The 18,455-nt window shown below is 38.0% G+C and overlaps 1 protein-coding gene across 1 annotated transcript in view; it reads right to left on the reverse strand.

Moving 5' to 3' along the window:
• Positions 1–3,513: 3,513 nt before the first annotated feature.
• Positions 3,514–18,455, reverse strand: part of asic1b (acid-sensing (proton-gated) ion channel 1b) — a 39,953-nt gene continuing 25,011 nt past the window's right edge. Inside the window, 8 exon segments of the mRNA XM_043222641.1 lie at positions 3,514–5,741; positions 6,095–6,196; positions 8,432–8,511; positions 9,191–9,282; positions 11,632–11,785; positions 12,027–12,083; positions 13,754–13,904; positions 18,126–18,253. Coding sequence (XP_043078576.1) covers positions 5,646–5,741; positions 6,095–6,196; positions 8,432–8,511; positions 9,191–9,282; positions 11,632–11,785; positions 12,027–12,083; positions 13,754–13,904; positions 18,126–18,253 — 860 coding nt within the window. The 3' untranslated portion in view covers positions 3,514–5,645.

An 18,455-nucleotide genomic window follows, 5' to 3' on the forward strand; every position in this document is an offset into this window, starting at 1 on the left:
GAAAACGACCATAAATCACACAATGCATTTCAATAGGAATACAAAGACAAATCTGTTATCCTGTTATTTTGCCAGGGAGGGTCAATTCGGGAAATCTGGGACACCTAAACTCCAATAAACTGGCTTTATTTCTTGTTAGGACTTTTACTATAATTTTAGCAGGGATGTCACATAACTGAACTCACATAAGTGCACAGAAAATGTGTGTTTTAGCGTTTTTTCTTTTTTGTTGGACAGTATGCTTTATGTAATCTGGTTTCAATTAGTTTTCAAATGGTAAAATACACATTTAGGGACTTTATAAGTCTAGGATAAGGGCTAATATATGCCATAATGAGAAATGCTCCTAATTGTTGGTAACTATTCAGTGTAACGCAGTGGATTGTCAATTTCTTTTAGAGATAGAAAGTATTTTTCCTGATATTTTCAGAAATATTTTGTTATTGAGATTTGTGTGTCATATATATATATATATATATATATATATATATATATATATATATATATATATATATATATATATATATATATATATATGTGTGTGTGTATTTATTTATTTATTGTGTATATATATATATATATATATATATATATATGTATATATATATATATATATATATATATATATATATATATATATATATATATATATATATATATATGTGTGTGTGTGTATTTATTTATTTATTGTCATTTATATATTTTATTATTATTATTATTTTTATTATTATTATATATACATTTTTAATCATTTTAAAATTGGGCGATACTGTTTTCCGGCATGCATAAAGTATAGTTAAATGTGTCCCAGATTACAAAAGTTACAGATTATCAAAATTGTTTTGTTGTCGTTTGTTTTTTTTTCATACAAAAACATATCTTTTTTTTTTTTTTTCTGGTGTCCTTAGAAAACATCCTAAAAGTCCAATGTGTTAGATATTAAAATAAATTGCTGACCTAGTGTGTTAGAAAATATACTTTTTGTTATATTTATATTATAATTTATAGCGCAGCGTTAAAACGAGGCGTTACCGCGTTTAACCGTACGTGCGCGTGACGTGTCACGTTCCCTCAGTTCGCGCTCTTTCGACGTCGCCTCGCGCTGTGTTGAGGTAAGCGTCTCTTTCAGCTCAGAATATAAGCTAATATTTAATAACTATTTAAATCGATAACATTATCGTTTAAGTAATGTCTTCCTCTTGATATGTAAATAGAGCTACTTCGAGCTGGTTTCTTGTTCGTATGTAATCATAAAATGTGAACATTTATGTAAAATATATATCATTCACAGCTGTTGTTCCGTCTGTGTTTTTGCTTAGAACCACTGTGTTGTCATTTTAAGCAGTTAATGCTGTTGGTAAGTACGTTGCCTGGCCTGTTTTTTGACGCAGGTAAGTCTTGCAAACAAAATGAAGCTTTGTTTACCGTTGCTTGTACCTTTTTTTTTATCCAAATCTGACATGTTTTTATGCTGCCACAGCCAATGAGTTCTAAGCCTCGCCGCCAATCATATCCTCCTGCACAAAAAAAAGATTATTTATGAACCTAGCGGGCAAGTGGTGACACGGAGACGGATGCTGGACTTTCTAAATACGATGGATGCATGTAAAACTGGCATAAAAGCAAATTGAGGTCTCTCCAGTCGACCCGGTTAAAAAGCGGCGGTCTCTGGAGTTCTTATTAATCCTCTCAAAGAGCACGATGACGCTCTTATCAGTGACAAACGGCTGCAGCTTTCTAATTGTGCCACGAGATCTGACAGGATAAATTGGCACGAGGGCAGAAACTCCTGACAGTTGCATTATGGGAAATGAATAGCAACTCATTTTCGGTGAGCGAGCGCCAGCGTGATGAACTCAAAGAGGCTCGTAGGGTACTTACATTTTCACAGTTTCAGATGATCTGAAAAATTAAGTGACACCACTAATGGGATAATACTTTATAGGAACGTAGCACTTATCAGGTGACAGGGATGTTAGTGTCAGTTTGCTCAATTATTTAGATGTATCTGTCACAAACTACAAAGCACGCATAACCTGTTGTTTGACATTGGAGAGCAATTTATTTATTTTTTTAAACCACGGATGGTACTGCCATTTTTTTAAAATCACGGGGCTGCCATTATACTCTTATTAGTCCTAATTAATTAGAGGTTTTATTAGCTGAAATTAGTATATTACATTATTAGCCAAAAAAGCATGCCCACACTTCCTGTGGATAGTACACCATCCATTTACTTTTTAACTGTATTTGTATTTTTACTATTTATTGTAGAATTATGTTTAAGCTTGTCATTGAATTGCCATTACTTTATTGTGCCATCCCAAAGAGGACAAAAAAATGACCCTTGAGTCCTTAGCCATCTTCAAGAAATGGCTAAAAACACATCTCTTCCATCTTTATTTGACCCTTTAACTCCAGCACTTTTTTTTTTTTTATAGAGAGAGATATACTATTTCTCTTTTGTTTGCTTCTATTGTCATTCGTAAGTTGCTTTGCATCTGCTAAATGATTGTAGGTGCGCAACGTCTTTGCATACTATTTAGGATGGACGGTTTGCAAGTTGTAAGTCGTGGAAGGATATTGGTTCTAAACCCTAAACAAATTGTGGATTCACAAGCAGCAGCTGTGCCGTATCAAGACTAAATGCATCTTTCCAAACGCGTATGCGTTTTGGAGGACAAGGAACGTCTCAAAGGCACTAGTGTTGCACTACAAGATCCTCATCAGAATGCACTGACGGTTGGGTTGTGCTGCCTAAAGTCTTTGGCAGTTTTCCCCGCATCTGCCAGAGACGCTCCCACATCAGCGCAGTGACGACTGAAGGAAATGACATTCATCAGTCATTTGCGATGTCCCTCGCTTCCTTTAAACGCGCTAGGCTCGATCGAAAGCCTGCGGGTGACTTTGGACGACGCAGTCCGGTTAGACGTGGACTGCTATTTATATTTAATCGTGGTTCTGATGCCAGTAGGCTACTTTAATATACATTTTCCTGAGAAGAGTCGGGTCGGATGTTCTCCGACGATCTTGATGGATGTCTCACGCTTGGATTTTCTCTTATTCCTCCTGGGCTATGCGCTCATGTCCTGTATCCTGATGCCGTCTGATGCCCATGAACATCCCCTTCATCTTTCATCTCCCTCTTTCTACTTTCCATAATGTAGGTTCAAAATTAATTCTACCTGCTGTTTGAATTCATGAATAGTTCAGAGGTAAGTGAACAGTAAGGCAGGGAATCGGGAGCCACTTGTAATTCAGAACCATTTTTATCTTTTTTATAATACTGCAGCTGAATAATTTGCACGACGTCCAGTTCTGTTAACAGTTACTGAAAGTCTGCGTTCTTTCGCTGATGAAAATGGAAAATTATCCTAAAACACTTCAAAAGGGCTTTTCTGTTGTTGAATAGAGATCTAATGTGAGCTTGCAGTCTAGAAAAACTCAACGTAGATAAATCTCGGAAGTCTGACATCCACCGTAAACCTGATTTGAATAACAATGAGTCATTCGTAAAATTATGAATGATATTTATTATACCTTCATAGATAAATAGAACAGCCTATTATCTGCCGACTGCACTATCAGGCAATATGTATGTTTGTAGTAAAAAAAAAACAAAAAACTAAAGAATAAAGAGTACCAATGAATCTGTCGATTATGATAACACTGATAAGAATATTTTATCATTCTTTAACATCACCTTTACATATCGGTGGTCTTGTTTGTGCTTTGATATGAAGTTTGCGACATTAACAAATACGTATCGGCAAGTACAGAGCGGAAATAAACAGTAAGCCGTTAAATGCGAAGTTCGGTATTCATTAACGAAACGAAAATAAAGACGGAGGAATAACAGTCTCGCACAAACAAACACACATGCACACATACACACGCACAACTACAACAGTTTGCGGTGATGACCGGTGTGCTGTACGAGTGATCGGTCTGGTCCACCCAGCGATACAAACTCTTTGGTTTGTTACATTCCTGATCCTGGAAACCCTTTCGTCCAGAAACAGACCAGCAACACAGCGCAAATAATGAAACATTCGTCACAAACATTCGTGCTCAGTCACACCTTCATGCGCACATAAACAATCATGTATTCATACATTAGCCCTAGACAGAAATGAACACTTTTAGTCACAACTACAAATGCCTGAGGACTTGTTTACACCTGGTCACTTCATGTGTTTTCTTCCATTTTTGTCACATAATGAGCTCTCGGAATGCATTAAAAAAATCTTAATTTGTGTTCCAAAGAGGAACAAAGGTCATAAGGGTGTGTAATTAATGACAGAAATTTCATTTTAGGATTAACTATCCCTTTAAAATTTCAGTACCAATTGGTATCACGGACAGTAATGTTAGCCAAGTGGTTTCAGCAATCAGCCAGATCACCTCCTGAAGTGGTTTGAGCGATCAGATTTAAATCCATCTCAAAAGTGTTTTCAGGGGCATTTACGACTGGTCTTTTTAGGATCGGGTAACAATCCGATCAGAGAAAGAGCATGTAGTTACCAGGTGTAAACAGGCCATCATTAAATGTCATTAAAAGTCTTAAAAAAGAAAAACAGATATCATAGATTCACTAAAAACCACCATAGCAATCCTGCAGCATTTTTGATGTGCAATCTTAAAGCAACACATTTTGACATGTTTGAAAGTGTCCAAATACCTTTTGGGGCCACTGTATCAATTTGAGGGCTTCCCATTCCCATTTATCATTTATCAAATATGTTAATTATACGACAGACTGATTCTAGACTTAAAATAAACCTTCTTGGCATTTTTAGATATTAACTTATACATTTGTTTAGTATCATATTGAATCCTCGTAGAGAGGTTCTGACAAGGTGCTTCTATCAGCTTGCTATTCTTCTGGGATCACTGAGAAACTTCACCCCCACAAGAACAGCAAAACCTGCGCACACGCATATACACAGAAAAACAAACTTTACACCATCTTCCAGCGCTTGTATATAATTGAGGCAAACTTGGCGATAGTAATAATGATATCTAAATAAAACTAAAAACATGCACAGGACGACCAGCATGCATTTACAAGATGAGACCTGTAACACAATGTCATATGGGACCTGAACCCTCCAGCACCCCGAAAACCCCCTCTTGACGCTTGTGATGGTCACCTTGTTCGGGAAGTTACATTCTCGTGAGATACACTGAGGCTGAATAGATCCAGCGGATGGGACTAATGAGGCTACATACAGTGAATAAGCGCTATATTTATCTACTGACCTACGTAAGCCACTGGTCTTAAGACAGTTTAGAGCCGTCACTATGTACACAAAAGGCATCAGGGTCCAGCTGCGGAAAGCTATTCGATGTCCAAGTCACAGAATTTGTCATTTCTTAGGCTTCAAGGAGTTTCGTTTTTGAGGCAGTATTTCCTTGAAATGTTCAAAAAACATCAAAAGTTTTCCATGGAACGTGTTAGTGAAAATATACTTTGTTGCTCGGTACCATTACTCCGATGTCTGGATATATCTCAAGACATGGTGGTTTTCCAGTATGTGGCAGATCCAGAAGGTTGTTCTGTAATGTCCGGTTGTGAATGGGGTCCGTACTGATGTGGTCAGCTTTGGTTGTTCTCTGTCAGACAGGTCGCTCTTGCTTTATGCTCAACAGGTGAAGTCTTCGAAGTTGCCCTGGCCAGGATGGTGAGGTAGCATGTTGGCTGGGTAGGTTGACGGGGTACGAAGGTTTTCACAGGGAGCCTGAGAGGAAAGAGAGAGTAAAATGAATACTTCCTGCAATCAGGCAAAATATTGCATGTCAAGCATGTCAGTCTAATGAAATATTAACTTGAGGATGCTATAAATTACACTACTATTTCTGTCATTGGAAGGTCAAGCTGATAATGTTCCATTGTGGGATGCAGCATCTCATGCAGTATTCTTTTCTGTTGTACCAGCAATAAATAGTTGATATTCCAATAAAAAAAACTGCACACATAACTGAATACTGTGAGTATGAACTGTATGACAGTACACTATTCTGAACATAGTGTTTATTATCTGCAAGCAGGAGTTTATCAGCCAGCACAGATACTGGTGTGATAGTTACTGACGTGGCGCTTTACATCGTCCAAGCTGAGAACGGCTCCTCGTTCGTTGTTGTTACTGCGCTGGTGTTTCTTCTTGGCGCAACGACACAGTTTGTACTTGATCACCTTCAGAGAGAGAAAACAAACCCACGCGTAAAACATGCTGTTCAGTTCACACTATGGTCATGTGGAGATTTTGAGCTTCTGGGAAATTTACTTAAACATCTGAAGCAAAGCAGACAAACTTAAAAACCTCAACTGTCGGATTAATTTCTATGAAATACAAATGCGATAACATAGATGAACAAATCTATTGTGAAATTAGAATGGCAGACATGGATGCATGGAACTGAAATATTGGACGTTTGTAGATCTAAGTCTAGCCAAGTCTTATTTGCATCCTATTTGCATCCCAAGTAAAGCACACATTCAGAAAACTTCCAGGAACTCAATTTGCTTCCATCCCCAAACGCTGCTTGTTCCAGAGATTGACAGAAACAATATGAAGTCCTAGATCTGAACTCGTAACTGGGGCATTTCCCCCCGATTCCCATGTGGGCCTGCTGACACACAGAACAACATGATGGATGGATGATGTATTGTTTGTTACTGGCTTTCGGCTGTCATGTACCAGAAGTCATTTTAAACCAGCCAGATTACACAAACACAAGTCCTGGAACTGACAGTATTTGTGTCTCATTTCCTGCAAATGACGCCAGCTTCCACCTGCCATATCTGACAGCCTGTCTTCCATCTGTGTCCTAATGTCACGGGCGATACTGAGAGCCTGCTGTTGAGTCTGAACCACACTCTAGAGGCTTTTCACGTGGAAAGTCAATTTATCAAAATTAGTGCATGGCTAGATTTCTTTAAATTTTCCAAAAGAATAGTTTTGGGTAAAGAACTCCTAAATGAAAGGAAGGGGAAAATAAATTACTAAAAAAAAAATGTTGTGGCAAGTTCCTCATGCAAAGTTCTACAAGGTTTGTGCTTAACAAATCAAATTTGTATTAAATAATATAGTGATTTTGGTCTGAATAAAAATAGCATACTGAGTGGTTTCACATTTTCTCTCTCTTTTTGATAAAGGCAACAAGACATCCAATTTCTCCATTGGGAAAGATGAGATTTGTGCTGTGCACGACTCATAAATACAAACATTTTGGCATGGATACAGAAACTCTTCATAAACCAGCACAGACAATCTGCTAAACATCTTGTTTTGCATTCTACTCAAAAAAGAGGTTTTGGAATAACATTTTGGTCAGTCAGTTATGACAGATTTTTCATTCTTGGTTGAACTATCCCTTTCACGTCTCCGTATTTGTGTTTTTTTTTATCTTTTAGCAGAAATCATTTTGAATGCTTGTGCTTTTATTTACCAAAGGCGCATGTGAGTCTGTTGAGAAGATGTGCAAGTCAGCACTTCCTGTAAAAGATCACGTGATCCATTATCAATCACTGCCATACAGAGATACCCAAGGAGCATCCGAGAGACCAGACAAGAAAAATAGCTCTTCTGGCATCGCTCCCCTGTTTTAAAAGTCATGTTTTAATGCATGGTAGGATTGGGTGTTTTGCAATATAACAAAGCAAAATCATAAGTATTGTGATGATTTATGGCCATATGGTCAAAAATATATATATATATATATATATATATATATATATATATATATATATATATATATATATACTGAAAATTGTCAATCGGGGAATAATATTGCAATACTTCGCCCACCCAAGTGTGTAATACTTCTGCAGATGAGACCAATGGTTATCAGTCATATTCAATATAAGATCTGAGGACAATATTCTTAGCAGAAGTTATGTTGATTAAGATGCTAATGACAGAGTGTGTGCATGCACGATTTCTTCATAACGCCTGAAGCATTGCATCTGCCAACAACATTGAGTCCTCAGCTTGCTTTGAATAAGATTCTGGTAGCTTGCTTCTGCACTGTTCTGCTTTCTTGCCTGCTGGATTGCCTATTATCACATCCGATGACAATTTTCCCAATCAAGAGACAATTCCACCCTTCGCCTTCAGGTATTGATATCTTGAAAGCAATCACATCCTGAGCCAAGGCTTGAAAAGTAATCATATATTTACACTCCATTCAGATTCCGAGTGTGGCAAAAGGTCCAGGGTGAAAGAAAGCTCCAATGTTAAGAGAGCACAGCTTTTGTGAAGGTCATACCAATCACAATTATGAGGGAAAGGAGTATATGTGCCATTTTGAGTGACAGAAATTTCCACAGCTGTCGAGTTTCGAGATAATTATCCCTGAAGGGTCCTTAATACATTGAGAAAAGAAGAACGGCAGGTACAGGCTTGGATGTGAATCAGGGAGGTCTTACCTCATACAGGTAGTCGAAGAGCTCCAGGATGGTTAAGATACTGGCCCCGATGAACAGTCCCATCTGTCCTCCAATGTCACCTGAAATAGTGCAGTCCAGTAATTAGCCACATGATAGAACACACAAGCCTTGCACCACATCATGCTTAAATGGATTGTAAAATTACAAGCTGCTGTTTGTCTTTTTTTTGTTTAACAGCTTTATTGTCTTTATGTTCTCTTATGTCACTTTAAGTTAGTTTGACTTTCTAAAAAGTGAACTGACATCTTTTGGGAAAGCAATTAATAAAGCTGGGTGTGCACAATAGCTATGTTTCCATTCAAAAATCTGTCAGTCGTGGAAGATAGTTATTATACAGAAATACTTAGATGACAGACTTTTTTTCTCATCCATTTTAGAATAACCATAACAACAAATACTTGCTGTGTGAATGAAATCGTTTAACTTATCCCATCTCAAAGTGACATGACTGCATATGAAGGAATTGATTCAGTTAATGTGTTTTCATCGTAGTTTATGCAATTTTCTTTTTAATCAGATAAAGTTTATCCTAATCAAATGTATGCATAAGCAATGCGCATTTTTAGAATTTATGTGCATCTAGGTGTTTCCATCCAGTGTTTTTTTAATGCGATATTCCAAAATGCACATAAAAATAGGTGGATGGAAACATAGCTAGTGAAAGAACTGAAATATCAAGGGGTAAAATCATTTCAAGGCTTGTGAATTCATCTTGATGTCTCAGAAATCGCTGCTCACCAAGAAGGCCGGCTAACTCGTAGGCTTTCTTCTGCTCTATGGTCTCGTAGTTCAGAGCCTCGAAGAAGATGTCCAGCACCAGGATGTTTTCTCTAAAGAGCAGAACAGAAAGGAAAGGTGAGGACTCCCCAAGTGCATTTACTTCCACGAGCCTCCCCATCTTTTGCACAATCTTCCAAGCATCGATCCACAATCTCTGCCAATTTCACAGCATTTCATTCTCTAATCTTCCACTGCTGTAAGCAGACGGTTGGAGTCGATCCAGAAGAAACCTCGGGCCCTTTTAGACACAGCTGGAGTTGATTCTGGGCATATCTGTTATGTTATTGCACATCAAGTAGTGGCAGTTTACACTTTATATCATATTGGTATAATTTACTCAACTTCTTAAAAAAATAAATTGAGTTTTTAATAAGAACATTCCTACACAGTCACTGCAGATGGTGTGAAAGTGAAATTTTTCTGGTCCCCTCTGAATACATATTAAATGTTTAATTAAGCTACAGGCGACAGCTGCAGTTATTTTATGAGTGTTTGCCCAAGCTTTTCAAAGCTACCTAGAAGCCAAAAACACTAAAAAGGTTAGCTTTAATGGTTCTTTCGAAGCAGGTTTTTCAAAGAATGATAATGAGGTGCCACTTTAAAACAGTATATTAAAAAAAAATTGTTCCTTCTTTAAAACTAGACATTGCATTATTTGGGTTTGAAACATAACCATCTTCTGCTACAGATTAATATACAACCCTGTTTCTGTCAAAGATGTGGATTTAAGATTACATATGATTCATTTCCCAAACATAAGAAACCATGGCAGAGACTTTGAGCCTTTTCAATGGATAGTCATCAATATCTTCGGGAACAAGCAGAAAACCAAACAGAGGCATTCAGCTGTTGCGTTTAGAAGATTAAATTCTCCCGAGTTTTTCAGTAACTTCTCTTTTCCTGTTCTGAATGTAAAATACTGCAAATAATTTACAATTGTTCCACTTGACTTCTCTTTTCATTTTCTAAATGCAAAATACTACAAATAATAGTTCTTCTCCATTTAGTTCATGCAAATATAAGAAAATGGTTTCATGAAACGTGGATTGTCACTGCTTTGTGCTTTGAGGCTGCCGTGATAATTTCACAAATTAAAGTTTAGGTCAACATGGAACGGCACAACCAATTTCACAGAACTAATAGTTAACACCTCAGTTGAAAAAAAAAAAAAAAGTATTTTATTTTTTATTTTGATAAATTCAGAAAAAACTTTTTTTCTTTACAGTGCGTGCATATTAGGCACACTGACATTCTGATCTTATTATGAATTCTGAACCACATCATAGAACAATATTATTTGACTGAGATACAACTATCTTGAGATCGAAAATCTTTTTTGATACATGTTACTAAAAAATTAAGTTTATCTATTTATTTTAGGAAAGGTACAACATATCTTCAGAGAACATGATCTTTACTTAATATCCTAAAGATTTTTGGCATATAAAAAAAAATTCTATCATTTTGACCCATATAATGTATTGCTTGCCACTTAAGATTGGTTTTGTGGTCCAGGGTCACAAATGGTTCCTGACGGCTTCAAACCTAATTGTTCACCTTAATTCTTATGAAGTTAACATGTGTCTTTTCTTCTCCACCTGTTTTCTTCTGACCGTGCTGACCCAATGAGCATTCTACCGCCCGATGGTCATGCATTAACTTAAATTCTAGCGTTGCTTTGGTACTGTACCCTTCTCGTGGGCATTTAATAATTCTTGACTTTCAGTCTGAGTTAAATCTTTTTTGGATCATTTATCTGTAAAAGAATAATTATGCACACCTGAATATAAAAACGTTTTACTTCCAGCCTTAAGGAACAACAGTTTGTTTAAAAACATGTTGACTTTAATAATTATCTTTTAGTATGTAAATTAACACCCGAACTAGTAGAACTGCCTGTAGAATAGACATCCAACTAAAAACAGCATGTTGTTCCAGATGGCTGCGGATGTGGAGACATTTCTTGACATTTCTTAGCGTGTTTGTCAAAGCAGTGATGTGTTATACTACCGCCATGCTGTTGTGTGGATTTTAAACTGTTCAGATGATTGGCTGTCTGGATCTTACATGAGGGCAGGCAGAGATCCTGGTTAATTACTAATGAGGCACCAATCTGGACAATTAAATTAAAATAGGACGTAACAAACAACCATAAATTGCATAGTTATTAAATCTGGCAACTTTATTTGTGAGGTTTATGTTTAAACATAGCCTCAAAAATATAAAAGCATTTGGCAGCTGCAAGAAATATTTGTGATTTTCTTTAGGTATCTGCACAAACTTCAACATTTTCCGATATAACTGCACATTGTCAGATTAGCAAAACACTTCTGAAGCCCAATGGCCAAAGCTCTAGACGATTTTGCGCCAGAGACAAGCAGCATTTAAGCAAAACTCACGCAATGTACTGCTCCGTCTTGTTGAACTTCTTGGCCAGGTATTTGGCAGAGGCTTTGCTAGGGATCTTGACGAAGGACAGCTCTTTGCCGTAGCGCGTCATGTTGCACGGCGTGTCGCAAACGCAGTAGTCGTTGTCTCTTTCCACCAGAAAATCTATAGCCAGAAAAAGGTAGAGCATTTCTCTTAACCTCAAAAATCCTGGCTGGAAAAACAATGGGACAGATGAAGTATAAAAAGGCCTGGGGAAGTGGGTGGTGAGGTTAGAAGGGGTCATAAATCGAGTTGTCCCATCATGGCCTCGGGTTCAGACATCAGTAATGAGGAGCGGATGGGTTCAGATAAGAGAACTGGCCTCTAGACTGAAACGTTTCAACAAAGGCGGCAAATTTCTCACCTAGAGCCGGATCTGCACATTCCTTATACTGTTCCGGAGTGCAATATGGAGCATCTCCTAAAGACAGAAAGACATAGCTTATATAAGCAAAGAAGACTCCCAGGAACATCTACAGTTCAGTGCGATTTTATATATTAAAAAATGTGTAAAGTAGGCAGTGCGGCAAGTAAATTGCCATAAAAATGCTACAAAACGAAAACTATATATATGTATATACGCACATGAATAAAATTACCTCAAAAAATAGTTTTATTAATATGAAGTAGTATCTGTGTGCTGCCTATAATTTATGCTGATGTCAATAAAAAGAGACAAAAGGATTTCTGTGACTTTATTACAGTAATGAGAATCTAATGAGAAACATCATTAAGAATAATGAGAATTGCAAACAAACCCTAAGGTAAAATGCCCACACTAATTAAAGCGATGAGAAATGTGCTTAATTGTGATGCAAATAATAGTTACTATACAAAACAGGCCCCATTTCCTTCATGCATAATGCATTTTCTTATTATCTACTTTTGATTTTGGGGTGAAATAAGAGCTGAATGCGTTTTTGTGCAAGTTACCCTTTAAGAAAAGCGCGGGGATAAAAAAACAAAAGACGTGCCGCAGAGAGAGAAGCACACAATGTTCTGGCTAAAGGTGAAATGAAACGGCCTCCGTCTGTCTGTTAATTAAAACGTGTCGCTGTCCATCACGCCGTTGTTATCAGCTCTGAACGTCTCCTCAAAAAAAAATCAGATTTCCTCTTTTAATTAATTGTATTTATTCAGGCCCTGAAGTTGCCTCGAAGAGCTCAAGGACTCTTGCGGGGAGAGAAAGAGCGCTTACAATCGACGAGACGCGGAACAGAAAAACAAGTCTAGACCGAGTAAGCCAGACAATATTAGAACGATCTTGTAACAATGAACTAGTTTGCTCTTTTAAAATCAATAAAGATGGCTGCACATTTTTAGCTATAATGTGATTTTCCTGTTTACAGCGTCTTCTGCATGCGGCGAAGACGGCTTTGTTTATTATAACCAGAGCCCTCCAGTTTTGTCACAGTGTAGATGGCGAAGATACAGCAAATCCCAGTCTGACGGAGCTCTGATCTAGTTAATGACGAAGTCTTCAGAGATGATCAGAGGTGCCGCGTTTCAAACGGACGTACAGAACGCAGTGGGGGTGCCGGATCCAAACAGGGCTGCAGAAAATTAAGGTTTTCTTACTTGCTCAGGTTAAAATCCTCTTACTTTCGCTAAGCCGAAAAACTAGCAGCTAGAATTTAAGCGAGACGACGCGCTAAACAGCTTTTGGGGCCACGGTGAGGGTTTAAAAACCATCGGAAGCTTGGAAAGCGACATCTTGAGAATGTTTCATTCTGAAAAGGAATAACAAACCACAAGATTAAGCAATTAATGCGTTCGTTTTTTTAAAAATAACTGCTGGGCAGAACACGCTAAACTAGAATGCACGCTAAAAAAAGATTTGACTGGGGGAGCTGAGATGCTCACAAGCTTGTTTCATTACAGCTGCTAATTTAAAGCAAAGTTTGTTTAATTGAGAACGAGGCTACGGAATAAAATGAAAATGAAGAACTTTAGGAGAAGAATTGGTGCCTTGTCTGTTGGCGTTCAGAAGAGAATAGCACACATAGATTTGTAGCACTGCAGATATCATATGGTTCTGTTGATACACTGCACTGTGTGTGTGTGTGTGTGTGTGTGTGTGTGTGCGTTTACCAGGCATGTGCACCATGCGGCAATTGCAATTCTCCACCAGATATCGCGTCTCGCAGTCGATGCGGCAGGCGGTGATACTGTATGTGCTGAAGAAATCAGAGTCCATGGGTGTAGCCTTACAGTCGCCCCATGGAGGAGGAAGATACGTCAGCTACAAGACAGAAAGAGACACCAACAGCATCTTGTTGAGACATTATTTAAAACGCAATGTAAAACAGCTCAACACAAATATAGCTCCTCACCTGTGTACTCGAAACATAATGGCTTCCAACGGAGTTTGACATGTTGCTACTATTGCTAAAAATTTCAGAATATTAGTGCCGCTTTTTCTATATGGCAAATATGATTCTAAAACATCTTGTTTATATATCGGCCACCGCAATATACCAAGTGTGCAGTTGCAAATAAACAAGCCGCGGTGTGTTGAAAAGAACCGGAGGCCAAAAAATAAAGTGCTGCAAGAAGCACTTGATAGACCTGGTATTGCGTGACTCCTAGTTGAGGGTTCGAAGTCGTCTTCTATTTCCTAATGTAAAGTAAAAATAACATGGTTTGGCAAACTACATTTGAATAATGGCTTCTTCTGGCATTCCCAATAGCCAGTGGTGTAGGTCCTAGAGAAGTTGCTTCCTGGCAAGTAGCAACACGCCAAAAAGTGGGTAGATCTACAAGTAGGATGGGTACTATGAAAAGGTTCCCGCGATACGAAAGGCCCTTATTTCAAGCGCAAAATAGTTCAAAACACGCTTTTTGGGCGTAATAACGGTTAAATATTAGTCGATCTCTTTGCATGATTTATTTTTATATTCTCCCCCCGTAAATTTAGCATCTGAAAGGGAAACTTCTACAAATGCATATTCACTAAGGTCGAATGCTTTTCAATGTTAATTTGTCACCGAACGTAAATCCTGACAGTAATATTTTACGGCTTGCACTGCCGCAAGCTGTTCTGTCGAATCCCAGGTCTAATTTACAGCCCTTAAAGTTTTTGTTAATGTCAGTAATGCTTACATTTGCGTGTCTTTTTGTTTGTCCGGCCAGCCACGTTGCTGCTGTAGCTGGGTACCATTTCGCTTGAAGTGTGGTCCCGAAAAGTCTTTGTTTGAAATGCCATCTGGCCCTTACTCTTACCCCTCCAACTAAAAGAGATTTGAGACACCACTACACCTTCAGGTGAAACGGGAATGGCTAAGTGGTAGAAATAAGATTGGGCCTTAGTAGAACTTTCTCTTATTCTAATAAGCAGAAATGTTCACAATTTAAAAATATTTTTGATATCCTCTGTATTAAAGTATTAAATTAAATATAGGAATTTGTACTGAGATATGTTCATATCTCTCTCAAGCTGAATAATTTAGCATACATGCAATGCTGCAGTCAACCAAACTAAGTATCTTAAAAGCCTGCATAATGTTTCTGCATACATTTTGGAACAGCCTCTGCAAAAAGTCTATTTGGCACATCACTAGGTTTTGGACAACGCTATAATCCCTGAAGACACCTCACTATCAGCTTGAGAAATGCGCACACACGTACACCATAAACAAGTGCTGCATATGCACTAAAATACACACACAAGCGGCAGACACGAAAAAAGGTAAAGCAAGCTTATGCTTTATGCAACGGTACCGCATATGAATTCGCTATCTATAAACGTCATACGTAAAAACCTTAGAGGAATATTTCGGGTTCAAAACAATGCAAGCTTTGCTGACAACATCTGACATGTTGACTTTGCCCTGAAAACTTGTAAGCTGGCAACACAGGCAGCATTTGAAGGCATTATAGGTAGATCCTTGGTGTTATAACCGCTCTGAAAGACAGACGGCATTATTATGCTGCCTCCTAAGATACCTTGTTTTGGCAAATATCCAATCCCAGAATGCACTGCAACCAGCTCAGTGGGAAACTAGCCGTTAAAAATAGTTCAGCCTAATTAAAAAGAACGCAATTTTGCCCAACATTTGTGCGTGGTCCGTATTTTTCCGCTTGTTAGGATATTGCCTTGTTAGCTAGGCAGCATGCTAATGTCAAACTCTGGACTGTACAGCATTGCTACTACCGCTTTCCACAAGTGCTAATGCAACATTAATTACGTGAGGCGAATGTCGGCGACTAATGAATCTGGCGTATTCCATAGCAAGCCTCATTTTGCCTCAACTTGCATTTGCAAGGGATTCGGATTGGCTTACGTTTACTACGTGTAAACATTATTCTACCTTCCGCGCAGCCTGAGAGTCCCATCCATTAGTAAATACAGTTGTCAATCCAAAAACGCTGACTGTGTGAAGCACGGTGAGAGCGACAGACAGAGATGGATGCTAATCCCGTAAAGCCAGTGACATCGAATCTGGGTGATGCATCTAGAGACGGAGGCTTGATCTTTGTGTAAGAGGAAAATAAATGAGGGGAAATGTTACTGAAATCAATCCACTGCACATGGGAGACGCGCTGACCTCCAATTACAAGAGCAGAGAGCCGTCTGTGCATATCAACCACCTTTCTGTCTGTCTTCATCCAGTCAAATCGCCTGCCTGTCTCTGACTCTTATTTATCGATCGCACACACCTCGATTCCGCCTTGTTTCTTTCCCTCGCAGAAACAAAGCTGCTGTTTTTATTTCATGATGTGGCCTTCATGAAAATTAAACCTGGATCCTGAGAATCCCATAAATAAATAATATTTATTCCAGACAGCGGGGTCGACCTCTGTGTCGGCCGTCCGCTCTCATTTGAAAATCAAATCATGTTTGTGGTTTGCGGGAGACCAAATTTCTTCTTGGGTGAATCTCACAAAGCTATCCACCTCATATCTCAGCCCAAGATCAAACAAAAAACAGGAAATTATGTTTTGAATAGTGAAAACGAAGTCTATTTTATGACGGTGAGACTTTTCTGTATAGTGAAAATGAAGCCTATTTTGTGACAAAGAGTTTTTTTTTATATTGTTCGTGATTATCAAGCGCATTTTCATAATGCATTCTCATTGCTTAAATGTGAAAGTCCGGTTATCTTCAATGATTTATCATTTAAATCAATGTGACTTCTACCACGATAAATGAATACTAATGTATATATTTACCCTATTTTTAACAGCTGAGACCAAGCCTCCGTTGCTAATTCTAAACGTCTCTTAAGAACTAGTAATGAAGGAATATCGATGGAACTTATTGTATTACTGTATTAAAAGCTCACTGTATGTAGAGTATTATGAGAGAGAAACGGACTGAGCAAGAGTGATTTCCTGCATAACAGCATTCATTCTTCGGCTTAATCTCATATTCACAATAAAACATTAGTTTGAATGTCCGTTGAGGAAAGCGGTATCTTCATCAGTATGACAAAGGATGACTTTGTCAGCCTTTCATCCGTTAAGGGTTATTTCCGATGATGGCGCTGCTCAGGGTATTTATTGGCTGCCTCTTAGATGTTGTTAAAAAGTAAAAATAACCCTGTTGTTTACAACCCAGTTTTAATCTCTTAATATAAAAGTCTTTACCTTTGACTCACCATTAAATAGCAGAATGATGTAACATAAATCACCATTACTAACACATACCTCAATATTAAATACTACTATTTCTATAATTTAATGAATAGTAATATTTAATAAACAATAGCCATCATAAAAGTTGCTAGGCAAAGTAAAGGCAGCATTAATACATCATTAATGTTATATAAAGTATAATGTGATGAGAGTTTGCCCTAAGCCAAAATTCTTTCCTCTGAAACAACAGATTGATGATATTAAAGACTGTCCATTAGATTTACCCAAAACAAATGATATCTCATGTTTAACTGCTAGAGACGTCAGAGCCAGCTGCAAATACCAGAAGATCTGGCCAAGGTAAAGCTACTCTCATTTATGAGCACTGAACAGCCGCTGTTGCCCTGGAGCTCACATCTCCAACAACGTTTTAGCAAATATATTTTAGGTAGCAACTAGTACATTATCAGCTAATAAAACTCTTAAAAACTATAGTATATACTGTGTATTTGGGAGTATACCATGACAAATGGCGAAAGAGTTGGAGTTGGGTTACCACTAGAATATCCCACTCTTATCAGCCATTAAGATTGAAGGACCTGAAAAAGCTGTCGTATAAATTACACATATAGAAAATTAGATTTTTCTGCATTACGCCGATGAGAACTCATTTTTAAAAAATGTGCTTCATTAGCATCAAAATTATGTCACAATATCAATCAGAACGTAGGAAATTACATTCACAACATACAGGAATAAAGAAATAAAAGCATCTTCAGAAATCAAAACCTACCACTTAAATAACAGACTGACACAATTGCAGTCCTGTACATTTTGATACGAGTCCAGCACCAAGAAATTTACAAAAAGAACAATGATCTGGTACCCGCTGTTCTTGGCAGGAGACAAACGTCTGGAAGCCTGGAGCCACTCCGAATCCCAGCTGATCGATGAAAGGCGGTTCATCCTGCGTGTGGATCTGGACTTTGATTCCCGCCTCGAAAGACGTCTCATCTTGTGAGAGAGAAAAAGAGATGTGAAGACTTGGACATGTACTTAATGCAGGTGTCTCAGAAGAACAGATGATATCAGATCATATGCGCTGTGCCTTCAGCTTATATCACAGCATCAAACAGTCTCAAGTTGAACCCAAGTGTCCTTTTCACTGACAAAGTAAAAGAAGATCATGACAGTGGATAAAGAAAATGTGTGAAAA

Source organism: Puntigrus tetrazona, chromosome 22 (assembly GCF_018831695.1).
Source record: "Puntigrus tetrazona isolate hp1 chromosome 22, ASM1883169v1, whole genome shotgun sequence".
Classification (NCBI taxonomy): Eukaryota; Metazoa; Chordata; class Actinopteri; order Cypriniformes; family Cyprinidae; genus Puntigrus; species Puntigrus tetrazona.